This window comes from Bos javanicus, chromosome 1 (assembly GCF_032452875.1).
Source record: "Bos javanicus breed banteng chromosome 1, ARS-OSU_banteng_1.0, whole genome shotgun sequence".
Classification (NCBI taxonomy): domain Eukaryota; kingdom Metazoa; phylum Chordata; class Mammalia; order Artiodactyla; family Bovidae; genus Bos; species Bos javanicus.
Genome location: NC_083868.1, coordinates 80,743,255 through 80,770,643, shown reverse-complemented (window position 1 = coordinate 80,770,643; position 27,389 = coordinate 80,743,255). Strand labels below are relative to the sequence as shown.

General features: G+C 40.8%; 1 protein-coding gene across 2 annotated transcripts; it reads left to right on the top strand.

Annotated features, from left to right (window-relative positions):
- Positions 1 to 1,795: 1,795 nt before the first annotated feature.
- On the top strand, positions 1,796 to 25,695 carry KNG1 (kininogen 1). 2 transcript variants are annotated; one of them, XM_061413340.1, is made up of 11 exons: positions 1,796 to 2,179; positions 4,305 to 4,415; positions 5,458 to 5,542; positions 9,069 to 9,241; positions 10,379 to 10,486; positions 13,653 to 13,737; positions 15,817 to 15,989; positions 21,800 to 21,907; positions 22,024 to 22,110; positions 23,485 to 23,562; positions 25,461 to 25,695. In XM_061413340.1, exons 1-11 carry the CDS (start codon positions 1,988 to 1,990, stop codon positions 25,569 to 25,571), a joined length of 1,311 nt encoding a protein of 436 aa, XP_061269324.1. In that variant the 5' UTR covers positions 1,796 to 1,987; the 3' UTR covers positions 25,572 to 25,695. The 2 variants fall into 2 exon arrangements, with proteins under 2 accessions (XP_061269324.1, XP_061269314.1); XM_061413330.1 differs by having other exon boundaries at positions 1,809 to 2,179; positions 23,485 to 25,695.
- The last annotated feature ends 1,694 nt before the right edge of the window (positions 25,696 to 27,389 follow it).

Here is a 27,389-nt window from a genome sequence, read left to right as displayed (position 1 = left end):
CCAGGCTCCTTCGTCCATGGGATTTTCCAGGCAAGAGTACTGGAGTGGGGTGCCATCGCCTTCTCTGAATTGACACACATCACTGTATAAATTTTAGCTGTATAGCATGATGATTTGATTTACATAACTGTGAAATAATCATCACAATAGGTTTAGTTAACATCCATCATCTCATGTGTTTTTGATTTTAGTTGCTGAGTCATATCTGACCATTTGTAACCCCACGGATTGTAGCCCACCAGCTTCTTCTGTTCATGAGATTTCCCAGGTGAGAACACTAGAGTGAGTTGCCATTTCCTTCCCCAGGGGATCTCCCCAACCCAGGGATCAAACCCACGTCTCCTTCTTTATCACTCCTTCTCAGCCAAGGAATTCACCCGTCTCTTTCACCTTAGCTTTTTTCCCTACACACCACACCACACACACACTATCACCACACACCTGAAACCACTTCCATAAGTCATGGGTTCTTAACCATCCTCCTCTAAATGTATTTATAATTTGTAAGAACTAATTAGCAGGCGCTGTGCATGGACAGAGGAGCCTGGTAGGCTGCAGTCCATGGGGTGCTAATAGTCGGACACGACTGAGCGACTTCACTTTCACTTTTCACTTTGATGCATTGGAGAAGGAAATGGCAACCCACTCCAGTGTTCTTGTCTGGAGAATCCCAGGGAGAAGGGAGCCTGCTGGGCTGCCGTCTATGGGGTCGCACAGAGTCGGACACGACTGAAGCGACTTAGCAGCAGCAGCAGCAGTGCATGTATTATATTAACATTCACTTCTTTAAAAAAAAAAAAAAGTGAAGATAGTATTCTACATTTTACAGAGGAGGAAACTGAAGCTCAGAAAGGTTATATGACCCTGACTTGCTCAGGATCACAGAGCAATGAAGGAGCAGAGCTAGACTGGACTCAAGTTCGGGTGACAATCAAGTCTCATGTTCCTGCCACTCTGAGGCAAGGCCACCATTCAGTCCACACTGACTCCTCTTTTCCAAGGACTCTTGGGGAGACTGATTTGCTGAGCTAGAGGCCGTATCAACGACAAAGAAGTCAAACATCTTTTTTGTGGGGGAGGGGGATAAGACTTGAGGGTAAACATCTTCTAGGGACGAGCCCTCATCTTTAGCCTACTCTTAAACCACCCTTCCCCGAATAGTTGATCTTTCTCAGACAGGTGGCTGAGACTTGGCAGTGAAGGACCCCACAGCCACCAAACCAGAAGCAAGGACTGGGGATGCAGGGCTTCACCCAACTCATCTCTTCTTATGGTTCTCCTCTGTCTCCACCCTTGAGGAGCATTTTCCTTTCTAGAACTAATGCAAGTGAGTGGAGAGAGAGCCTGGCTTGACCACACAGACCACAGAAAGGATGTCCATGTTTTATTTTTAGTTGCACCAATATCCTGATGTGGGACCCCCCCAGCACCCACTATGTCTCTGTGCATGGGTTCTCCAGGCCTGCAATATGACTGCTGGCAGCTTGCTTCTCTGCAGCTAGTTATCCTGCAGAGAAATTTTACTGAAAGGTGTCTGCACATTGTACCTACTGTGGCATTGTTGTCAAATGCAGTGACCTTCATAAATGGCTTTTCGAAAGTCACAAGGGAATAACAGAGGTGACTGGTGGGTTTTTTTCCTCCTCCTTTATGAGAGTCTGCTCTGATATGCCAAACAAAGTTGTGCAATCACCAGGAAATGAGCTCTGTGCTCCTATATGCTCCCCAAATGCAAACAAGCAGGTCAATCACCCCAGTGTTGTAATGTTTCAGCTGAAATCTGCTTGGATGACCCACCAGGGTCCTTTGTCCTTTGGGAATAGGACAAATAGTGCATGACATCAGGAATCAGCCAGGGCCCAAATGCACTGGGGCAGAGAGAGCAGAGCCCAGAGGAGACAGAGGCTGAAGCTAGTTAACATCAGTGTCTTGGCTCCCAACTGGCTCCCAATTCCTGGTGAAACTCCTAAAGGGAGACTGTTAAATCATGAAATTAATCACCATCCTTTTCCTTTGTTCCAGGCTGCTACCAAGTTTAACCCAAGAGTCCTCTCAAGAAATCGACTGCAATGACCAGGATGTATTTAAAGCTGTGGATGCTGCTCTGACAAAATACAACAGTGAAAACAAGAGTGGCAACCAGTTTGTATTGTACCGCATAACTGAGGTCGCCAGAATGGTGAGTGAGCTGTGTTTAACCTTGGGGTCACTTGGGATTTGTGCTGTCACTTGGAGCCCAGGTCCCACTCACCCCCAACCCCACCCCACCCCCACACATGCACCCCAATCACCAGAGAACTGACAATCAAAGGGAAGCTTTGTGGTTGTTTAATTGCTAAGTCATGTCTGACTCTTTTGCGATCCCATGGACTGTAGCCTGCGAGTCTCCTCTGTCCATGAAATTTCCCAGGAAAGAATCCTGGAGTAGGTTGCCATTTCCTTCTCTAGGGGAATCTTCCTGACCCAGGGGTCAAACCCACATCTCCTGGATTCTTTACCATTGAGCCAGCAGGAAAGCCCATTCTTAGAGGAGTACATCTAAGAAATATACAATCTCACTTGTGTGGAATCTAAAAATTCCATCTCACAGACACCAAAAGTAGAATGGTGATTGCCAGAACTGGGCAGTGGAGGAAATGGGGAAACACTAGTCAAAGGGCACAAATGTCCAGTTATAAGATGACTAGGTACTGAGGATCAAATGCACAGGGCAGTGATTAGGTATTAAAGCTTTACTGGAAATTTGTTCAAAGATTAAGTGTTCTCACCACAAAAATGAAGGTAACTATGTGAAATGATGGGTGTGTTAATTAGCTTGTTTGTGGTAATCATTGCACAATGTACATACAACTTTTATTTGTCAACTAAACCTCAGTTATGCTTGGGGAAAAGGAAGGTTTGTCTAAGAGGAGTCAGCTGTGTTGAACAAAATATCTATCATGAAATCAATGTGGCTCAATGGCTCAATGCATCAAGGTAACAGCCATGTTCTAGCTGGTTTTTAGTATTTTTTTTTTTTAATCACTGATTGACACACACAGGATGGAGACAAAGCCTGACAGTGTGTGTGACTTTAAGAAATACAAATCTTTCAATAGTTTATTTAAATGAATTTCACTATAAAACACTGTGTTTCTGTGACAGTTAAGCAATCGATTAGTTTGGTGGAGAAAAAAAAAAAACAAACGGCTATTTGATATGATGAGGAGAAAGGAAAAAGTCCAGTGGATAGAGGTTTTTTTTGGTTGTTGTTTTCTGAAAATCCGGTCTTTCTGTTTCACAAACTTGTGCATGCATGTGAGTCCTAGGGTTCTCTAGCAACAGGTTATTGGTGTTGTCTTTATTGGTTGACATCCATGGCAAATGTGGTTTATTCTAGTTTATTCTACAATGTCCATAGAATCACTGTTCATCTTCACTTTGCCATGTGGACACTGCCTACACCATGATCACCTAGGTTTTATTAAAATCTGAAACCTGGAAGGAACCTCAGAGTCTATTTTGTCTAATGACATCATCTCCCAGAGATGTGGAGAGAGCACTTTCCAGTATGTCAGGATACCAGAAATCCTGGGCTGGCTCTGCCTTTCCAAGGTGGGGAGGCTGCCTAAGCCATATGCCATCCACCTGGGGCCTCCCTACTCTCACCTCCCAACTGAAAAGCTGGGCAACATCCTCTCTGAGGTCCCAGACTTTGCATCTGGAAGCTCGTCTAACTCAGCACCTTTAAACTTTAAAAGGTTTATTTATTATTTCATGACATGCTAGACTAAATAGAAAGCAAAACAATGCAAACAAAAATACTAAAATTATTCATAATTAATCTCACCATCCAGATAACTGTTACTTTTTTGGGAAAGTTTAAAAAGGTGTATGGTTTGTTTTCTAATTGTAAAAATGATAGATGTTTGTTTTAAAAAATAGATAATTCCGGAATGTTTGTTTAAAGAGAAAAGCGAAAGAGAACTCCCACCACTGAAAGACACATATTTTAATAGTTTCATTGCAGTTTTCCAGACTTTTAAAAATCATATATTTATGTATAAATTGGTTTCTACAAAAATAGGCTAATACTATGGATCTACGTTGTAACTTAAAAATATGTATATTTGTAAATAGTATATTATGAATTTCTTCCAAGCAAATATTTATAAACTTTCAATATTTTTTCAATATTTTAATAAATGTTTTTGCCTTAGTTGAATCAAATAGAGGTCAAATATTCATAACTGTACCAGATCTCAAATGATGTGTTATTGGGTCAGTTAGATGAGACCTATCTATCCATGGTTGCTGTTTTTCAGGATAATCCTGACACATTTTATTCCTTGAAGTACCAAATCAAGGAGGGCGACTGTCCTTTTCAAAGTAACAAAACTTGGCAGGACTGTGACTACAAGGACTCTGCACAAGCTGTGAGTGTGTTGACCGCTCCTGAGGCTCCATTTTTCTCTGCTAAGTGTGCCAGACTTGTCCACCGGTGCTGGAGATGATTAATATTGCCTGCTGCTTTTATAGGATGCACATACGCCCTCAGCTGTGTGGAACAGCCAAATGCTTGATGTCTGTATTCTCAGATAGGTGGAAGGGGCGTAGAGAGGCCTGCAGTTAAACACGGAGAAAGCCCTCCCACAGGAAGGGGACTCTAATGACCACCAGGGATATGTGGGCCAGGCCCCAGAGAGGCAACAGATCAATACTTGGCTGAGATCTGGGGCTGGTGAGTGGAGAGTGTGGCTGCTTCAACTGAACAATCCTGAGTATGAATCCTGCTCTACCTTCAACCAGCTGATCACTTGGAACCAGTGTGCTCCCTTGCAAGGGGAGATCAAATTGACTCCATGAGCTTGTTGAAGGAAAAAATGAAACACATTATGTAAACGATTTTGTTTTAATAACAAAGGGTCTTAACCTAATGCCTACCCTGCCCTGGCACAGCACAGCTGGTGGTTTGGCCATAATAATTGAGGGAGATTGTGAAGCTGCCTGCCAGGAACCAAGCCAATCTCCTCATAATCCAGGGAGCCATTTCTTCTATGTCAAAACCCTGGCTTCCTGGGTGCAGTTTGAACACTGGAATTGAGAGGTTAATCAAGAGGAGAGTTTAGCAGGCTGATTCACAGCCATGCTGTGCATCTTGATGGAAAGGAAATATCTCCAGGGCTCAGAACAAAGATTCATACTTTAAAATCTCATCATTTAGAGTGCCTCTCCTCTATCTCATGAATATTGGTGACTTTTAAAAAATAATGATTTGGCTGAAAAATAAGTAAGACACAATAAGATAATAAAAATAATAAGACACAATAATTCTTGTGTCTCAAAACTCAGCTTAGGAAAAAAAAAAATCTTGACAAGATTTTAAAAAGGAAAACCATATTTAGCAATAGTACTAAGTGGATTTCATCTGAAAGATTAGGATAAATCTTTTTTTTTCAATCTTTTTTTTCCCCCTAGGCCACAGGAGAGTGCACAGCGACCGTGGCCAAGAGAGGGAATATGAAGTTCTCCGTGGCAACCCAGACCTGCCTGATCACTCCAGGTAGCTGATGTGTTTGCTGGAGCTGCCCTAGGGGAATGAACCTTTTCGTATGGTGCCAAAAAACTTTTACCTGAGGGCGGCAGTGGCGATACCATTTGCAGCCTTGTGGGGGCGCTGGAGGGGAGGCGCGTCAGACTCCTGAGGTGGGCCCAGGCTCATGCCAATCATCCCCTTGGTGTTATCCGGATTCTCTTCCTCAGGAGCTGCGTTGTATTAGGTGTGTACGAAAGAATGAGAAGACAGAACAGGCCTCAACTGTGGGTAGCGTCCTAGCATGAGAAAAGTACAGGTTTTGAGTCAGATCCGGCCTGGAATCTTTCAAAGCTCTCACTTTCTTCGTTTTTCCTTACCTGTGAAAGGAGATAACAATAATTCCCACTCTGTACCATTCTTTAGGATGAAACTAGATGATATATCTGAAGATGTAATCATAATAATGTATGAATGAAGTCAAGATAAAAGTAGTAACAATTAACATTTATTGAGCGCTTATTACCAGCCACAGTTCTAATCACTTCATATGCAGTAACATATTTAATCCTCACAACTCTATGAGTCAAATAGTAATATCCCAGTTCACAAATGAAGAAACTAAGGCCCACAGCAGGCAAGTATCTTGCCCAAGATCCCACAGCTAGTAATTAGCAGAGTGGTTGGAATAGACCCTTCATAAATGAAAGTTCTTTAGATTCTAAGCATGGAGCAGCTTATCAACAGATAACCACTGTTAGCTCCTTTCCTCTTGTGGCAGACGTGCCAGGTACAGAAGGATGGACACAGCTAGGTGATGTTAAAAAGCCATCCTGGAACTGGCCTTTGCTTACAAGCGAGCTCCAGAACAGCATCTTCAGCCACCCTGGTGAACCTCACTGTCGTGGTGACTCTTCTATTTCAGCCTTAATCATGCATAGCATACCCACAAAAACTACATCCCTTGAGTTCCCATTCTTGCAAGAAGTTGCATTCAAAGAAAGAGAGTCCAAAACAGAAATCACAAGTCATTAAAATTTTCTGATGAGAATAGCTGTTTATTATTCAGCTTAAGAACTCTATATTGTAAGCAGATTTTAACATTATCCAGAGCACAGCACATATGTACCATGAGAAAAAATACTCAGCCACACCTTCAGAAATTATTGCTAGGTCCACAATCCTTTATCTGAAACATTTTTGGCCAGATATGTTTTGGAATTTCAAAATTTTAAATCTTTATTTTAATTTAAAAGTCTCTCTAGAAATTGGGACAGGGTGGAAAAATCATTCTGTTACCCAAAAAAACTGAGTTTGCATCTTTCTCTGCTCTTCTCACCCTCAGAAGGTTGCTCCATCTCTTCTCCTACCCTAGTTGGGAGCTGCCCTTGAGGTCAAGCAAACCAGCTTCTGGGCTTTCTCCATCTCCCCCTTTCAGCTCCTGTGTTCATCTTTTTTTGTTTTCACATCAGTAATTTCTCTCATCTTTCCCGTGTAATCCCCTCTGGTTTTTTAACTTTGCCCATTACCCTGATTCAATCTAACTTCTACAAGGAAAGGAGGGGTAAAGCTATGAATATTTCCCAGTAAGTATTTTTCCTGACACGTTTATGGAAAGAAAGCTGACCCACAGTTGCAAAGGGGGTTGTGTTGAGCTGCTGACTGAGGGATCTTACACCCTTGGATAGTGAGAGCCCCAGGGTCAAGGGACCCAGGACTCCTTCATTACTTCCCCTTTTGGCCACATGTGCTGTCACTGATCAGGGGGTGAAGGCTGTTATTACCTTACCAGTGTTATGAACACTGGTAATCTAATACAAACTCTCTCCTTTTAAACATTTTACATTGTTTTATTAAAACTCGTTCAGTGGCTTCCCGTTCTTACAGGAAAAGTGTCCTAAGTCGCTCAGTTGTGTCCAGTTCTTTGCGGCCCCTTGTACTGTAGCCCGCCAGGCTCCCCCGTCCCTGAGATTCTCCAGGCAAGAACACTGGAGTGGGTTGCCATTGCCTTCTCCCTAAGGGCTTGCATCGGAGAAGGCAATGGCAACCCACTCCAGTACTCTTGCCTGGAAAATCCCATGGGCGGAGGAGCCTGGTAGGCTGCAGTCCATGGGGTCGTGAAGAGTTGGACACGACTGAGCGACTTCCTTTCATTTTTCACTTTCATGCACTAGAGAAGGAAATGGCAACCCACTCCAGTATTCTTGCCTGGAGAATCCCAGGGAAGGGGGAGCCTGGTGGGCTGCCGTCTGTGGAGTCGCACAGAGTCGGACACGACTGAAGCGACTTAACAGCAGCAGCAGCAAGGGCTTGCATTCCATTCTTAATTCACTTCAGAAGGTCTAGGAAAGGCCTCCAGCTGAGCGGAGAAAGTTGTGAGTATGTGCATCTTCCAGGAGAGGGCGCCATAGCTTACACCAGGGTCGTCAAAGGAGAGGGTGACCCAGGAAGATAGGAATCCAGGCCTACAGAGCATAGCTCAGGCTGCACAACAGAAGTCTCTGTACTGACTGCTGAGTTCTGTGCTCAATCGTGTCCAACTCTTTGTGGAACCCAGGTCTCCAGCATTGCAGGCAGATTCTTTACCGTCTGAGCCACGAGCCACTAGGGAAGCCCAAGAACACTGGAGTGGAAAGCCTATGCCATCTCCTGGGGAATCTTCCCGACCCAGGAATTGAAGCCAGGTCTCCTGCACTGCTGGAGGATTCTTTACCAGCTGAGCTACCAGGGAAGCTCCTGCTTCCCTGCTTCCCTACCAACTGCTCAGACCTCAAATCACCCTTCCCTGTCTCCTGCTATAAACTGATAAGCTGTGTGTACACCTTGTCCCACACCTCTGTCCCTGCCTCATCCTGCTTCATCCAGACCCATTTGTCCCTTCTCCTCAGGCCTCACACCTCGGGTTGTGAGGTTCACCTTGACTGCTCTTCACCCTTGTTAGCTCAGCGTCTTTTCCTCCGAAAAGCCTTTCCTGTGCTTACTCTGGGCTCCTGCTTTTCCAAGTTCTTGCTGAATTATATTGAAGTCATCCATCTCCAGTTCTGTCTCTCCCCCTTGACTTTGTCCAACTCCTTCATGGCAGTGAACATTACTAATGAATTTATGTATCCACACAGCCAGGCTCAGCACAGGACATGTTACAGCAGGTGTGAAATACATGTTTGTTCAGTAGAAAGGATATAGAATGTATTACACCCTGAGTCCAGCTTCAAGGGGCTTTCATTAACACTGCAAAGTAAATTAAAATACATCTGTAACGTTTTGATTTTTATGAGGATAGATTCATGTATCACTCCTGTAATTTTAAGTGACTTTAAAATAAATTTTAAATAACCATGCACAACAGAATGCATACAAGATGTTCCTAAGCGAATGGCAGGCCTTCCTTCTGACTCAAAAGCAGTCTTGTGTTTTCTTTTTCTAGTGCTTACTAGGATTTACTGGAAAGTTTGTTATCAAGGCTTTTTATTGATGAATTATCTGACTTATTCAGGGCAATGTACGTGAATGTAGATTTCGTTCCTTAACGCTGCCGTTTTGTCTACTCTTTGTCAAGCCGAGGGCCCCGTGGTGACAGCCGTGTATGAGTGCCTTGGCTGTGTGCATCCCATATCTACCAAGAGCCCCGACTTGGAGCCTGTTCTGAGATATGCCATCCAATATTTTAACAACAACACCAGTCATTCCCACCTCTTTGATCTGAAAGAAGTAAAAAGAGCCCAAAAACAGGTCTGTTCTTTAATTTTTCTTTTGCCATAGTATTGCTAAAATGTGTTAGACCTTTAAGGTTTAGAATTTCTTTACCTAAAATAAATCTTTGGCCAGAGGACAACATGATTCCACAGGTGGTGGTGAGGAACTCTTCCGTGTTCTCATATGACCAGCTTGGGGGAACAAAGGCTTTCTCCATAGGCACAGTGATTTGGCTGCTGCAGTGTGTAAAGAGGGGAAAGGAGGCTAATCAGACTTCCTTCCTGGGAGATTTGTTTTTAATGAATGGGTGGTCAGCTCTGCTTGTGCTGTGAAACGGAAAAGTCATTGGTGAAAAAAAAGTCATTCTGGCCTTAGGATTTTAAGAAGACTCTATCATCACCTAGCTATCATGAGGCAAACATGACCCCCAATATTAAAATGTACCTAAAAAGGTTGGCACAGTTGCTGGGTACCCTCTAAATTATAGTCTCGGTTTCATCAGAGAAAAGAGCAAATACTTGTATTAATAAATCTGGTTTTCCCATTGAAGCCTTTACTGACAGTTGACTGGGCCCCTTGAATTTCAGCCTCTAATTATGGAGGACTCACTTTGGTCAGTAGCATTCCTTGCTTTTAAATTGACCTTTAGTTGACCTTCTGGAGCTTGCCTTCATGCAAGATGCAAGCTCTACTCATTCTGTTCATATCCAGCTATCAGGGTGGGACCCACCTCAGATAAAGCAGGAGAAATCTTACTGCATGGCCATCTGGGAGCCTAAGGACCTACTGGTTAAAGCCATTCCAGCTCCCAAGTTTTCTTTATCCATCTAGAAAAGCATTATTTATATTTTATAAAATTTAACAGATTATTTTTTCCTGCTGCCCACAGAGGAAATATTGCTAGGTCTTACTTAAGAAAATATAGTAACTCTATCTATAAATTGCTTTTCATTTTCAGACGTGTAGCTGTATGTGTGTATGTGTGTGTTGTGTTGAAGGGTGTGAGCATCATAAAGTGCTCAGTATTAATTTGGTAATGATTTTTGCCTAGTAATAACAATAGTTTGTATTTTTTGAGCACTTACCAAATGCCAGATATTATTCTAAGCTCCTTCTAACACTGTGAATAATGTTTAAACTGACCTTTAAATATTCAACCCAAAATTGTTTCAGGTGGTGTCTGGATGGAACTATGAAATTAATTACTCAATTGCACAAACTAATTGTTCCAAGGAGGAATTTTCATTCTTAACTCCAGACTGCAAGTCCCTTTCAATTGGTGTAAGTAGGCAAAAAATCTAATTATAAAGTTCTTAGCCTTTTGTGTCCAGTATTTACAGGTGTGGAAACTCAGCTGTACAGGAAGACTCAGTCACTAAAATTTTAGATGACATTCAACAGTTCTGTTTCCTGTCCCATTGAGAATCTGAAACTCACGTCACCTGTCAAGCTGCTTACCCAGGGGTCAGAGTCTACACACCTGGCAATAAGCATCTACAGATATATCCAGGGACTAGCAATAGCCTGAGACAAAACGATGCCACAGTCAAGTTTGTCTTTTCATGTCTTCATGCTTTCCTATCTCTATTTCCTTCTGTGTGCTCAACAGCCTTGCAAGGCTTCTGAACTCTTCCCAGGACAATACTTCCAACTGTCTCTGCTTGTTTTCTTACCCTCCCTCCCCTACTTTTCTCTTTAATAAATACATCCTGAGTCTCTCTCCTTTAGTGATCCTTTCTAGGATGATATCTTATTACTGAACCAAAATTATGTTAAAAGAGAGCATCTCAAGGTGGCAGGAGTTAATGCATGTTAAGATGATCAGGCATAAGGTCCTTTCCAGGGGTATATGCACTTTAGCAGAAGGCTGTGCTTTAAGCAAGGGGTGGCTGCAAGTCTGTTTGCCTAGTCATTCTAGGTGATGAGAACTACTAGAAATAGATAATAGGGATGGTTTCACAACTCTGTAAAATGTCCCTGAATTATACACTTAAAAATGGTTAAGGAGCTTCCCGGTGGCTCAGTGGTAAAGCCATCTGCCTGCTAATGTAGGAGACATGGGTTCAATTCCTGACCAGGGGATACCCCACATGCTGCAGAGCAGCTAGGCTGGTGCACCCCAAATACTGAGCCTGTGCTCTAGAGCCCGGGAGTTGCAACTACTGAAGCCCAAGCACCCTAAAGCCTGTACTCTACAACGAGAGAAGACACTGCAGTGAGAAGCCCAGACGGCAGCCAGAGAGTAGCCCTGCTTGGTGCAACTTGAGAAGAGCCCGTACAGCAGCACAGGCCCAAGCACAACCACAAGTAAATAAATAATTTTTTAAATGATCAAGATGGCAAATTGTATATATATTTTACCAGAATTTTTAAAAATAGTTAAAAAAAAAAAGAGAGAGAGAAGAGAGAAACCCTCTAAAATCATAGGTTCTAGTCACTGTGTAACTTTGTCAGTTTGAATTGAATCTGGCCTTTTAAGCATCTATAACATCTTCTGTTTTTTATGCTTAGCTTCAAATTGAGGTTATATAGGCCTAAATGTTATCTAGCTTTAATCTTGCTGCATCTGTTCATAAAAGCCCTAGTTAAGTTTTCGCTTTGCAACACAGAAATGCAAAGGCTGGTTGAGGTAACAAAGCCAGTCAGATTTTGGTATAATTTTCCTAAGCCTTCACTTCTTCATCTGTAAAATCGTGAAGAATAATAGTATTCTTATATAGTATTCTTATATAATAACTCTCACAGAGTTATTACACTAATTAAAGAACATAAAATGCAAATGAATTATTTTGCCCACAATTGGTAAGATTTAAGGCCTTGCTATTCAAAGTGTGGTGCATAGACCAGCAGCATCAGCAACACCAAGGAGCTTCTTAGAAAAGTAGAATCTTAAGTCCACCTACATCTACTGAATGAGAATCTCCATATTATCAGTAACAAGATTCTCAGGCAATTCATCTGCACATTAAAATTTGAAAAGCAAAGATTTAAGGAGTTTCCTAAGTAGTTCTCAGTCATGTTACACCTTAGAATCACTAGCCTAGCTTTAAAAACACCTATTCCCAAACCATTCCCCCAGACCTTCTGATTTCATTGGTCTGGGGTCAGATGATCAAAAGTTTCCCAGGTAGACCAAAGATGCTGGTGATACTGAGAACTTTTGAGTTACCTCCAGTATACTTGTCCCCAACCAAAATGCAGGTATTGTAAATGTGGTATTTCCTGTATCTCTAAAAAACACGACATGTATTATATTCATGTGTGTTCTTTTGTTGGAAATATACATTTATAGGCATCTTCAAGATAATAAGAAAACAAAGGAAAAAAATAATGTTACATCATACATCCAAACACTCAAAGTTATCTGAGTGTATTTCCGTCTTATCTTTTTTGGTGGGGAATATGGCCAATGTTGACTGGTTTTATGTGTGTGTTTTATTAGTTATAATTACTTTATATGCTACATTTTTTTCTATGTCTTTAAAACTCTTGATAAACTTCTTTTTAAATAACTTTTAATATCCTAGTGAAGATACCATAGATTGCTTTTCAAATTACTTTCCTATTTTTGGTCCTATGTTCAAAAGCAACAAAATATGTTGTTTCTGTTTTTATTATAATTAATACCTCACCAAATATCTTTTAGAATAAAGCTATTTCTGTGTTTTGGGTGGTGATGCAGTTGATAAAGAATCTGCCTACCAATGCAGGAGACACAAGAGACACAGATTCCATCCCTGGGTCAGGAATATCCCCTGGAGTAGGAAATGGCAACCCACTCCAGTATTCTTGCCTGGAGAATCCCATGGATAGAGGAGTCTGGCAGGCTACCGTCCATGGGATCACAAAGAGTCAGACATGACTGAGTGACTTAACCCTTGCTTCATATGGCTTTGCTTATCCTTGATGTTTATTTTACTCTATTAAAATTTTTTGAATTTTTTGGTTGTGCTACCCAGCCTGTAGGATCTTAGTTCCCCAACCAGGAATCAAACCCATGCCTCCTGGAGTGGAAGCATGGGGACTTAACAACTAGACCACCACAGAAAGTCCCTTGCCATTATGTTTACTCTTTCATTATGTTTTTTATTATATGCTATTATTCTTGAAGATGAAGTACCTTGACTTTGGTTTTAACTTAATCTAAAAGCCTCTGTCTTGCTAAAAGAAAATGTTACCCACTCACTTGTATAGCTACTATTTCTACATTAGGTATTCTTGTCATCTTATTTCATGTTTCTGTGTGTTTGTGTGTGTATTTGTTGGTGGTGGTGCTACTTTTTCATTGTTTCTTTTTTTTTGTCTTTTGCATATAGACTATGTTTTGCTTTGTTTTTCTCTATACGATAATTTGCAGAGTCAACATCCTAATTTTAATTTTACTAGTCATTTAAAGATTCTTAAAAACATTTTTAATTTATGCTCTTATATGCTTTTTAAAAAACAGGATACTGGTGAATGTACAGATAAAGCACATGTAGATGTCAAGCTAAGAATTTCTTCCTTCTCGCAGAAATGTGACCTTTATCCAGGTAAGGGATAATGCGTGTTGGTGTTCATGCTGGTCCCAGACACCTGGCTACGTCTTTCCATACCTATTGTGCTTTGGTTCCCATGATAAAGTCTACATGACCCACAGACCTTACTAGGAACACTGGGTCCCATCCCTGCCCTGCTGTGCTACAGCAAGTACACCTGAGACTGCTCAGCAAGTGGCCAAAGAGAATACAGTGACGGAAGGAAAAACTTACGTGTTTTGGGCAAAGCTGCCCTTTGATTACGTCAGCTGGTCTTTCTTGTATACCAGCTGTCTCTGCATTAGATATTGTGAACTGGGGAAGCTGTATCTCATTTTTAACTACTCAGAATAAGATCCTTTCAATTATAGTTTTTTTTCCTTTGCATGTTATAATATGGGGAAAGGGTGATAGTGCATATTTAAGGTCAAGTTAGTATTTCTTATACCAGTCAGCTCAGTCGTGTCGGATGCTCTGCGACCCCATGAACTGCAGCATGCCAGGCTTCCCTGTCCATCACCAACTCCCAGAGCTTACTCAAGAGTAACCTTGTGGACTTATTCATGTCCATAGTGTCAGTGATGCCATCCAATCATCTCCTCCTCCATCATCCCCTTCTCCTCCCGCCCTCAATCTTTCCCAGCATCAGGGTTTTTTCCAATGAGTCAACTCTTAGCATGAGGTGGTCAAAGTATTGGCATTTCAGCCTCAGCATCAGTCCTTCCAATGAACACCCAGGACTGGTCTCCTTTAGGATGGACTGGTTGGATCTCCTTGCAGTTCAAGGGACTCTCAAGAGTCTTCTCCAACACCACACTTTAAAAGCATCAATTCTTCGGCACTCAGCCTTCTTCACAGTCCAACTCTCACATCCATACATGACCACTGGAAAAACCATAGCATTGACTAGATGAACCTTTGTTGGCAAAATAATGTCTCTGCTTTTTAATATGTTGTCTAGGTTGGCTGTAACTTTTCTTCCAAGGAGCAAGCGTCTTTTAATTTCATGGCTGCTGTCACCATCTGCAGTGATTTTGGAGCCCCCCAAAATAAAGTCAGTCACTGTTTCCACTTTTTCCCCATCTGTTTGCTATGAAATGATGGGACTGGATGCCATGATCTTAGTTTTCTAAATGTTGAGTTTTAAGCCAACTTTTTCACTCTCCTCTTTCACTTTCATCAAGAGGTTCTTTAGTTCTTCTTTGCTTTCTTCCATAAGGGTGGTGTCATCTGCATATCTGAGGTTATTGATATTTTTCCCGGCAATCTTGATTCCAGTTTGTGCTTCATCCAGCCCAGCATTTCTATGATGTACTCTGCATATAAGTTAAATAAGCAGGGTGACAACATACAGCTTTGATGTACTCCTTTCCTGATTTGGAACCAGTCTGTTGTTCCATGTCAATTTCTAACTGTTCGCGGCTTGACCTGCACACAGATTTCTCAGGAGGCAGGTCAAGTGGTCTGGTATTCCCAGCTCTTGAGGAATCTTCCACAGTTGGTTGTGATCCACAGTCAAAGGCTTTGGTATAGTCAATAAAGCAGAAATGGATGTTTTTCTGGAACTCTCTTGCTTTTTTGATGATCCAACGGATGTTGGCAATTTGATCTCTGGTTCCTCTGTCTTTTCTAAATAAATTTAGCTTGAACATCTGGACTCATCTTGAATATTCTTATACCAAGGGTTGGCTTTTCTCATACTTGGAAAATAGTTGTGTACATTGCACAATATGAAGCATTACTGAAGTTTCCTGCTCACCAGAATCATAGGATTTAAATTTTTCCCACAAGAAAATCATTCCTTTACGTTAAGCATTGCTTTTTACAGTTTCCATTAAAAATGCAAAAACTTTAGAAAAGAGCAGCATATTGATTGAGTCACCTTCTGATTGAAAGTTTCCCTAAACACACTTGGCTTTTAGAAGAGGAAAAGAGAAGAGAGAGTCAGTTGGAGGTCTGACAGACAACCTCCACTGCTGGGCCTTGGGCTGCCACATGGTCCTCTGTCGGAGGATGCTGGATCACATGTGGAAAAGGTACTAGGCTAGATTGCTACTTCAGGGCACACACTGACATGAAATCTGCCTCTTTCAGTGAAGGATTTTGTACAACCACCCACCAGGCTTTGTGCCGGCTGCCCCAAACCTATACCTGTTGACAGCCCAGACCTGGAGGAGCCTCTGAGCCATTCCATCGCAAAGCTTAATGCAGAGCATGATGGAGCCTTCTATTTCAAGATTGACACTGTGAAAAAAGCAACAGTACAGGTCTGTAAATAATAGTGATAGTCTATTGCAGATTGTTTACTAATTTTGCCACTGATCTTGGCTCTGGATTGGGAAACAGTATACCTCACAAATGGGATTTGGTAGACTTGAATTTCAAGTCCCAACCTCACAGCATGCTTGATGTGTGGTCTTGGACAAGTCATTTAAAGCACTGTCTCCGTTTTCTAGCCATAAAGGACTATAGTAAGTGTTAGTTGCTCAGTCATGCCTGACTCTTTGTGACCCCATGGACTGCAGCCCTCCAGGCTCCTCTGTCCATGAGATTTTCCAGGCAAGGATATTGGAGTGGGTTGCCATTTCCTTCTCCAGGGGATCTTCCCAACCCAGGGATTGAACCCGGGTCTCCTGCACTGCAGGCAGATTCTTTACTGACTGAGCTACAAGGGAAGCCCATAAAGGACTATAGGAAGGGTCAAAAAAATAACATATGTCAATCACTTCTCAAAATCTAAAGTGCCATATAAGTACTAGCAACTTGTATAATTAAGAAAATTGAGAGCTAGGAAAAACAAGACTTACCCTCTGCCTTTCTAGATCCATCTCTCATTATAACATCACTCAGTGCCTTGGGCTCAGCCACATCAGCCAGCCATTGCCCAGACTTTCTTTGCATGCTCATCTCCATCTCATTTTTTCCCTGCCTGGGGTGCCTTCCCCTCTACAAGTGTCCCTTCTAGGAATTCATCTCTCCTTCCATGCCTGTCAGTAGAGGTGAAGGAGTATCCTTGTTTGGAGGTCAGAGGGCCTAGCTCTGCAACAGCATCTGCCACTCACATCCTGGGTGACCCTGGGCAGTTATTCAGACTCATGAAACCTTTGTGGCTGGATCAAAAAAGCCCAAATCCCTTCAAACTGCAACAACATATGACCAATGTATTTATGGACAGATTGCTATTATGGAACCTCAAAACTGGCTTCCCTAAATACAAGCTAAAGAAAAGTCATCAAAAAGGAGCCAAGCTGGGAATTTCCTGGCAGTCTAGTGGTTAGGACTTCACACTGTCACTACTGAGAGCATGGTTCAAACCCTGGTCAGGGAACTAAGATCCCAGAAGCCATGCAACATGACCAAAGGGAAAAAACTCTTATTGCAAACAAACATGATTTTTATAGGCTTCCGTGATCTGCCTGCAATGCTAGAGACCTAGGTTCAATCCCTGGGTTGGGAAAATCCCCTGGAGAAGGGAATGGCAACCCACTCTAGTATCCTTGCCTGGAGAATTCCATGGACAAAGGAGTCTGGTGGGCTACAGTCCATGGGGTGGCAAAAAGTCAGACGGGACTAAGTGATTAACACACAAAAAACATGATCTTTATAGTCTACAAAGAAAATCTCACTTTAAAAGTTCATAATTCTGGCTCAGTAATTGAATTTCTAGAACTATAAAATAGAAAAGTCTTTAAATACAATAATATTCATTGCAGCTTTAACTATAAAAGCAAAAAATAAAATGGTAAACTCTCAAAATGATCAATAATATAGAAATGATCAAATTGTGTCTAGCATATCCTTACAATGGAGTATTAAGCAGCAATTTTAAACCATCTTTGTGAGGAGTTCTTGATGTAGAAAATGCTTGTGTTATACTATGCAAAAAGAGGCCATAAAATTGAATAAACATTCTGTTCTTGATTATGTTATTAAAAAGTACAGGGAAAAGTACTGAAAATAAATGTCTCAGATTATTCATAGCTTTTAGGTGGTGTCACAGTGGGCTGTTTATTGTAATCTTCCTTATTTCCTGTATTAGTTTTATATGCTGGGGGGGAGGAAGACCTGAACAAACCATATTAAAATAAATCAAAACTGACACTATGATTTCTCTCCTACTCAGACACTTATTTCTGGATGTCATATCCTCTCCCTGATTTCACTAGTACATAACCCATGTTAGGCTTACTTGAAAGGAGTACTAATTCATGCTGCTCTTGTCTTTGTCAGCTTTTCTTCTCGCTCTGTTTTTCTGTAAAATTCCCTTATTCTTACTGATGCAGGAACAGTCCAGTACTCCACCACATAATCCACGTCAAAGAGTTGCTGTCAGGAGAGAATCACTCATTCTCAAGTGTGTGTATCTAGTCCTCTTGGTAGTCCCAGTTCTTTCTGTAAATTAGTCAACATACTAGAATGGATGTGTTTATGCTAAGGGTACAAGGAAAACCACAATAGAACAAGCTACATCCCTTTACTTGCTAAATTAATCTGGAATATTGTGAGAATTTCAAATTTACTTTTAAGAGGTGACTCTTTACTTATTTTTGCATTTAAAGGGGGCAATTTGGTCACTCAAGGCAGCCCTAGTGGAAGCAGCTGATTTATTGGAAATCAGCTTACCATAATGAATTTGCAATAGCCAGTCTCTTAGTGACCCATTTGCCAAATAGCTAATTTGTTTTACAATTTTAGTCTTGCCTTGGCTTTGCGTGTTTAGTCCTATTTGGGTACATGTCCATTCCAGGTTAGTTTCATATTTCAGATACCAAACATTTCTTAAATCCTTTGTTTTCTCATGTGAATGGTTGTGATTTCTGTCATATACCGTTCATTTTGCCCTATCCTCATGGCTGCTGTCAATGTTCTTCCCTGCCTCTGCTCAGATAAAAACACTTCAAGGATCTATGGGTGCACATTCAGGAATTTTCCTTTGACAAAAAGTCCTAGAAAGGTCAAGGAATATGTAGATGTCTAAGATTTATGGTGCAAATTGACAGATCATCAAATGATTTGCAATTATGTCAATTTACATTCACACCATGTGGATGTAAGACACTGGCTGATGGTCTTGACTCGACCTATTCGAATACTACCAGCAGTGACTGAGATTCCATGTTTCCCCCACCTGACCAGGTGTCATCTCTGTTTTTTATCCTTGACAAGATGCAAGGTTAAACATGATGTTGTATAGTTTTTTAAATGTGCATATCCTTGGTTATTAATGAAGCCCAACTTGTTCAGGAGTAATGATCTTTTTAACTTCTCCAAAAGAGCTGGTTATGTCCTTGGTTCATTTCTTTAGTGTTGGGCTTTCTGTGTATAAGAATACTGACCCTACATCATATTTTTCCCAGTTTACCTTTTTACCTTATTCACTGTGACATTTGAGAATCAGTTTTCATTTTTGTGTAGTCAAATTTTGACATTTTCCTCCTTCCTTTAGGTTCTTTCCTCTGCTTTTCACCTATGAAAAGCCTCATCATCCTAAGAACTGATTAATGTTTTTTATACCTTTCTAGCTTATTTAGTTTAAATGTCTTAGGCATTTGGAACTTACGTTACTAAGTAGTATTCTATACTTTAAAAACAAAACTTGGACAAGATAGACTTAAGCAGGGAAGACTTCTGATAAGAACAGCAATATAGATGCGATTTTGAGGTTCTTGAACACAAGATATTACTGCTGCTGCTAAGTCGCTTCAGTCATGTCTGACTCTGTGCGACCCCATAGACAGCAGCCCACCAGGCTCCTCCGTCCCTGGGATCCTCTAGGCAAGAACACTGGAGTGGGTTGCCATGACTAGAGCTACTTTATTCCTCCCCTCTGGACCCTGAATAGAATTAAGCCAACAGCTGTGATTTTTGTCATATATTGTCAACTTTCCTAGGCAACATCATATTAATCAACTGTGGCTCAGAGGTAAAGAGTCCACCTGCAGTGCAGGAGACTGGGGTTCAATCCCTGGGTCAGGAAGATCCTCTGGAGAAGGAAATGGTAACCCACCCTAATATTCTTGCCTGGGAAATCCCATGGACAGAGGAGCCTGGTGGGCTACAGTCCATGGGGTTTCAATAGAACTGGACACAACTGAGTGACTAAATAACAACAACAATGTCAGAAAACTGGATTAAAGTATACTCTCAAATTAAGCAACAAAATTCATGATCACCAATGTATACACTCGAAAACACTTTTTGGACTTCCCTGCCCAGCTTATATAGGTCTGGAGTTTTACAAGTTATCAAATTTGTCTTATAAATTTTACTGTGCTTACCTAGAAAATGATGCCAGAAAAGGTAGAGGAGTAGTTTAGCTCTTCCTGTTCTCTGCTCTCCTCATCCTCCTCCCATTTCAATTCCTCCATGCTTTTCAAAAAACACAAAGAAAAAGGGAAGACTTATGTTATGGAATTATACTATCACTCCGTAACTTTATTTTTTCAATAATGGTCAGCCTTCCAGGAAACAGGTATGTATAATATATTCTTTTTGATAACTATATAATATTACACACACACACATTTAAATCCTAGAATGAAATGCTGAATAACTTAGCCTGAAAATTGAGCCATGTTAACTACCTTTTAAATTTATATATATAATTTTAAAACATTTTAAAAAGTATATTTTTCAAGTCTGTAAAGGCTGTAAGCTTTTTTAAAAAAAACTGTGCTTGAGATTCTGTTGAAGTCAGTGTATTGGAAAAAAACCACACAATGACTTTTACTTTTTAAGTAAATAAAGTACATGTATTCTAGACCAAAAAGAAAAAAAATTGGGCCACAAATATTAACAGAAGACAGTATTATATAATGATTAAAACTTGCTAGAGCTTAAAATAGTTTCTTAATATTTAAAAAAAATCCCTCAGAGAAGCAAGCTAGAAATCCAAAGAACTTTCCTAATCACATAATTTAATCTACATAATTTCTATAGCAGTTCAGTTCAGTTCAGTCGCTCAGTCATGTCCGACTCTTTGCGACCCCATGGATCGCAGCACGCCAGGCCTCCCTGTCCATCACCAACTCCTAGAGTTCACTCAGACTCACATCCATCAAGTTGGTGATGCCATCCAGCCATCTCATCCTCTGTCATCCCCTTCTCCTCCTGCCCCCAATCCCTCCCAGCATCAGGGTCTTTTCCAATGAGTCAACTCTTCGCATGAGGTGGCTAAAGTACTGGAGTTTCAGCTTTAGCATCATTCCTTCCAAAGAACACCCAGGGCTGATCTCCTTTAGAATGGATTGGTTCGATCTCCTTGCAGTCCAAGGGACTCTCAAGAGTCTTCTCCAACACCACAGTTCAAAAGCATCAATTCTTCGGCGCTCAGCCTTCTTCACAGTTCAACTCTCACATCCATACATGACCACAGGAAAAACCATAGCCTTGACTAGACGGACCTTTGTTGGCAAAGTAATGTCTCTGCTTTTTATATGCTATCTAGGTTGGTCATAACTTTCCTTCCAAGGAGTAAGCGTCTTTTAATATCATGGCTGCAGTCACCATCTGCAGTGATTTTGGAGCCCCCAAAAATAAAGTCTGTCACTGTTTCCACTGTTTCCCCATCTATTTTCCATGAAGTGATGGGACCAGATGCCATGATCTTAGTTTTCTGAATGTTGAGCTTTAAGCCAACTTTTTCACTCTCCTCTTTCACTTTCATCAAGAGGCTTTTCTCTGATTCAAGCTTTGGTAGAACAAAAAGGTGTGTTTAAAGGAAATATTTAAGTTTTCTTCCTACTTGTCCTAGATTCTACATATTATGACTTGAGCCTTTGAGTTGCTGGTGAATCTTGCAGTTGCTGAACAATAAAACTCAGGAAAATAGAAAAACAAAAATGATAGCATGGTTTTCTTTTCCCATTTAAAAAAGGAAATAAGCCCGATTGCCAAATATTTTAATGTGCATACAAAGTTTTGTTGTCAAATATTTATACTTTTTGAGGGTAACTCTCATTTGTTCAGTACATAATTAAAAAGTCAAGATTCTCCCCTAAAAGCCCTTGTGATAAAAATGTATGATTTATTACACAACATTAATTAGGCTCCTATTTTGTGCTAATTCATTTTCCAGGTGGTAGCTGGATTGAAGTATTCTATTGTGTTCATAGCAAGGGAAACCACATGTTCTAAGGGAGGTAATGAAGAGCTGACCAAGAGTTGTGAGATCAATATACATGGTGTGAGTATAATGCAGCTGTCTTATTGATTCCCTGGAAATCTGTATGATGTTTTATGCTTATTTATATATCCCATGAATAACACTGTTTTCTCTTTGGCTTCGATTTTCATGGATAGCAAATTCTACACTGTGATGCTAATGTCTATGTGGTGCCTTGGGAGGAAAAAGTTTACCCTACTGTCAACTGTCAATCACTTGGACAGGTATGATTCTAATCGCAGTTGCTTTGGGTTAACTATGCTCATTCTGAAAATATTTGAAGGTTGAAAATGAACCACTATTTACATGAATTGGAGGACTATCTGTTTTAAATGGGGAGAACACTCACATTTCTATGCTGATCTCTCTTCTTATGGCTAGAAAGGGAGAGCAGCTGTCCCCTTAATCACTTCTCTGACACGGCCAGTGTCCCGTGAATTCACAGGTTCCCTTAGGGAAGCACATCCAAGGAGCTTAGGAAAAATGCAGGTCGCACACCCCACTCTGCATTTCCTGAATCAAAAGCTATATTTTAACACAGTCCCCAGGAAAGTCATACCCATATGCAAGTTTGAGAAACGTTAGGTTGCATCATTTTTTTACTTCTTAAAAGAACCCTGGGAGGTAAGTAGTACTTCCCCTACTTTCAAGATTGAGATACTAAAAATTACAAAGATGCTAAAGTCCTAAAGTAGATAATAACTTTATCAAGTGCTTCCTCCATCTTAGACACTGTACTGAGGACTTGACATTGACACATATTTTTCTCCTGACAACTCTACGAGGCAGGTGATTTTATTATTCCTATTTTACACACAAGGGAAGTGAAGCTAGTGGTGCTCAGATACAAATCTAGGTCAAATCAGAGCCTACTCTGTTCACCATCATACTGATAACTAGTAGGCTCTGGCTTGTTTGACCTCAAAGACCACGCTCTTTGAATCACCAAACACTGCCTCCAACCACCACTTTCTCACAGGTAGTAAGTGTGTAGGTAGAAATAACCCACAAATCCATAGCTTCAATGCAAGTTGCCTCTGCTCCCTTTATTCTGCATTTAGGTTTTTGCCATATGTAGGTATGTATATAGTCTAATACAAACATTATACAAAGGCTGTGTTTCAAGCTTGTAAACATATATATCCTGTGTTTCAATTGAGAAGAGTGATTGTAGATATATGCTGCTTATATATTCCATTCTTAAAACCAGTTAAGGTCTTTTTGGATAAAAAGCAGTAATATGCTAATAGAAATAGTATCAATTAATAAATAATGTGCCATGGCTTATGGAATCATAGGCTTAGAGAGTACCCTAGAGATTATGTAGTTAACCATCCAGTTTTTCCTGATTAAAAACTCTCTATTTTAGAGTATTATTAGGAACAAGAATCAATATCTCTAAGTTATTAAATCAATCAAAAGAGGAAAAATTATTCATTTTCATCCTTTATGGAATATTAATGTATATAGCACTTAAAATCTGGCGAAGACATTCCCCATTGTAAACTGAGATAGCATTGTCAGGCCCCCATCCCTTCTTTCTTTTTTGATAGTGTGGTTTTCACAGTTATGCATTCATCTTAATATTTCCTGTTTAGACCTCACTCATGAAAAGGCCTCCGGGTTTTTCACCTTTCCGATCAGTTCAAGTGATGAAAACTGAAGGAAGCACAACTGTAAGTCTACCCCACTCTGCCATGTCACCTGTACAAGATGAAGAGCGGGATTCAGGAAAAGAACAAGGACCCACTCATGGGCATGGCTGGGACCATGGAAAGCAAATAAAATTACATGGCCTTGGCCTTGGCCATAAACGTAAGCATGACCAAGGTCATGGGCACCATAGAAGTCATGGTCTTGGCCATGGACATCAAAAGCAACATGATCTTGGCCATGGACATAAGCATGGTCATGGCCACGGAAAACATAAAAACAAAGGAAAAAACAATGGAAAGCATTATGATTGGAGGACACCCTATTTGGCAAGTTCTTATGAAGATAGCACTACATCCTCTGCACAGACGCAAGAGAAGACAGAAGAGACAACACTCTCTTCCCTAGCCCAGCCAGGTGTAGCCATTACCTTTCCTGACTTTCAGGACTCAGATCTCATTGCAACTGTGATGCCTAATACACTACCACCTCACACAGAGAGTGATGATGACTGGATCCCTGACATCCAGACAGAGCCAAATAGCCTTGCATTTAAATTGATTTCAGATTTTCCAGAAACAACCTCCCCCAAATGTCCTAGTCGCCCCTGGAAGCCAGTTAATGGAGTGAATCCAACTGTGGAAATGAAAGAGTCTCATGATTTTGATCTTGTTGATGCTCTTCTTTAATTTAGGCAGCCAGGGGTATTTCTTTAACATCTCATCAACCCCTGTCCCCATTGTCCAAAGATCCTCATATAATACAACAAAAACCATGAACATTCAGAACAGCCTAGAGAGAAATAAATGGTAAGACTCCCCATGGGAACACCGTCAATCTCTATGGATGACATAAAACTGTGTGCAGAATTCTAACTCCTTTCTGAGGTTTCCTCCCAGGTTTTCTTAACTAGCACAGAAAATGGACAAACTAATATACTTGTGGCCTACTTCAGTTGCTTTTCTGATAATGAATGTGTACCCTCAAATGTACAACTTCAATTTTCATACAAAGATTCCTGACATTTTGAATAAACTGTAACATCTGGTCCTTATGTGGCAATAAGGGAAGTTAAGAGACTGAATGTCGAACTTCTTAATGGAGGGAAAAAAATAATAAAAACCTCCAGAGGTCAAAGAGGAACAACAGAGAAAGACAGATTGGCCAAAGGGAGGACAGAGAAAATAAATGAATTGACTTTCTGTTTCCAAAATGGGCTAGTAATCTCAGTTACTCCCATGTGACAAAGCTATTCTGATAATTCTCTTTCTGGGTGAGAGTGTTTCTTGTAAGTCAGTAATTTCTGTTTACTCATTAACTGCGCTTTGCAATAGGGCTTTCAAATAGGAGTTTTCTGTTTGTTTGTATGTTGCCAGCATTAGACTGAGTAATCCTTACTGTTCAATAGCTCTGAGTTTAATAATAAGGATGGAAAGCAGAAGTAATACAAAGGCTGGCCTGCTTGAGGAAATCTTTTTTTAATAATTGATAAGGGAATATCATGAGATGTGATGCAAATTTTGTTCAGAAATTTTATGAGAAATTCTTTCTAGCCTTTATAGTTGCATTTTCTTTTGCTATAACATTGAAGTATATGGACTTTTGCAGGAAAGAATAATATGATTATCTTTAATTTACTGGTAATGTGAGGGAGGCATGTCTTTCACAGCCCCTGCTGTGCTTTTGCCTAGGGAAATAGGGCTTTATACACCCACACTCACCTGTGGATGCCCATCACTGTTTCTTCAACTTATTGGATGCATTTGAGCCACTGAGTTTTTATTTCATTCAAAATAGTATCTGTACTTGCAAATAAAGAACCAATGATCTCAGGAAAAGGTCTCATCTTGTCAATTAGTGGCTTCCCCTTCCTTTCTTTGAACGATAACCTCAGATTAACAGAGTTTTACTATACTTACAGACGCACGTAAAGTCCTGCGAGTACAAGGGCCGACCTCAAGAGGCAGGGGCAGAGCCAGCACCTCAGGGTGAGGTCAATTTACCGGCAGAATCTCCACAGTTGGCACGATAGACCCAATAACCTCTGTCAGCAGCCCTGCGTGGAAGGACGAGAAGATGGGGTAGAATTTAAATAGAGAAGAATGCTGTTTTATCCCTCTGTGACTGACTGAAATAAAGTTCTGTCTTTATGTTCCCCTCCTGGTCAATTCACGCTGGTCTCCTTTCAGTCACAACCAACCTGCAGCCAAGTTGAGATGATTAGAGAGCCAGCACTAGGGCTCTGTCCCAGGGGCTCGCAGTGCAGCCCTGGAGCATTCTTGTTCACTGAGGCAGGATCCCTTAGCTGGGGCTTCCCTATCACAGAGACCTTGTCATGGGTGCTCAATCAAGGGGTAGTGGGTCATGTTTCCACTATGGATCTAAGGACTCTCTCTTTCCCTTTCCTTCTTCCTTCTCCTCCTGATTCCCAACCCAATGCTGAGAGAATTTGTCTTATTATATTATTTTTTTATGATCTAAACTATTACCAAAAAAGAAAAAAAAATCTTTTAATATATCTACTAACTTCTCATTATCAGAAAATACTGAGTCTCAAAAAAGTTGAAAGAAAATGTAAAATTATCTTTCTGATCTGGGTAAAAGAAAAGAAATAGAAAACCATTAGAATAAAAGATAAGAGATTTAGGATTTTCTGTAACAAACACTTATTGAAGCCTCCTTCTGTGCTGTAACTTAATCCTTACCACCACTCTGAGGTCTCTGTGATCACCTTTCCTTTACAAGGAGGAAGCTGTAGCTCATAGAGCCCTGCCCAGAGTCACAAAGTTAATATGCGACAGAGCTGGTATTCAAACTCAGACCTTTGAACTTTAGCACGCTGTGTTATCACGGGGCTTTACAGTATTATCAATACTGTCATTACGAAAAACACATCAAGATAATTTCTGACTCTGGGATGATTATGATTTCACTCCAAAGCTCTTATGAAATATTTCATTGTATTGGGTGCTATTCTGAGTCCTGCTCATGGTAAACTAGAAGCACAGGCATTAGCTATTTACCATAGTCAACTGAGAAAAAGAAATATTTTTATTATATTTTAAATGTTGAGTTTTTATTTAAAACATTCCCCTCCATTGTACTGTCCAGACTGAAGAGGCAGTCAACAAAAAGAAACTTGTACAATCACTTTAAAGAATTACAGAATAAGATAAAGATGCCATTGACAAGATGACGGAAGTGGACGTGTCTTCTTTTTTGTCAGTCTTAGTTTAAATACTTGGCAGCTCATCACACGTTTAAGGCGTCCTGAGTGCTCAGAGCATGTGTGTGGTGATTGGTGCTTCTACTCATCTTTAGTCGAATTGGATTCACATATTCAGCCTATATGCTTCTCTGATAACTCAGTTGGTAAAGAATCCGCCTGTAATGCAGGAGACCCCAGTTCGATTCCTGGGTCAGGAAGAGCTGCTGGAGAAGGGCTAGGCTACCCACTCCAGTATTCTTTGGCTTCCCTTGTGGCTCAGCCAGTAAAACATCCGTCTGCAATGAGGGAGACCTGGGTTCGATCCCTAGGTTGGGAAGATCCCCTGGAGTAGGGAAAGGCTACCTATTCTAGTATTCTGGCCTGGAAAATTCCATGGAGAAGTCCATGGGGTCGCAAAGAGTTGGACGCAACTGAGTGACTTTCACTTCATTTCACTTCACTTCACTTCACTTCACGTTCAGCCTATGGGAGCCTCAAAGCAAAAAGAAGAGAAATAAATTTCAAAAGACATGGACGCTTTCCCTTGAAGAGCTTACAATCCCTTTGGGAAACCAAGACAAAGCATAGGGAACAGATATTTAATCCAAGCAACATCTTTGTGGAGCAGTGAACTTGACTAAT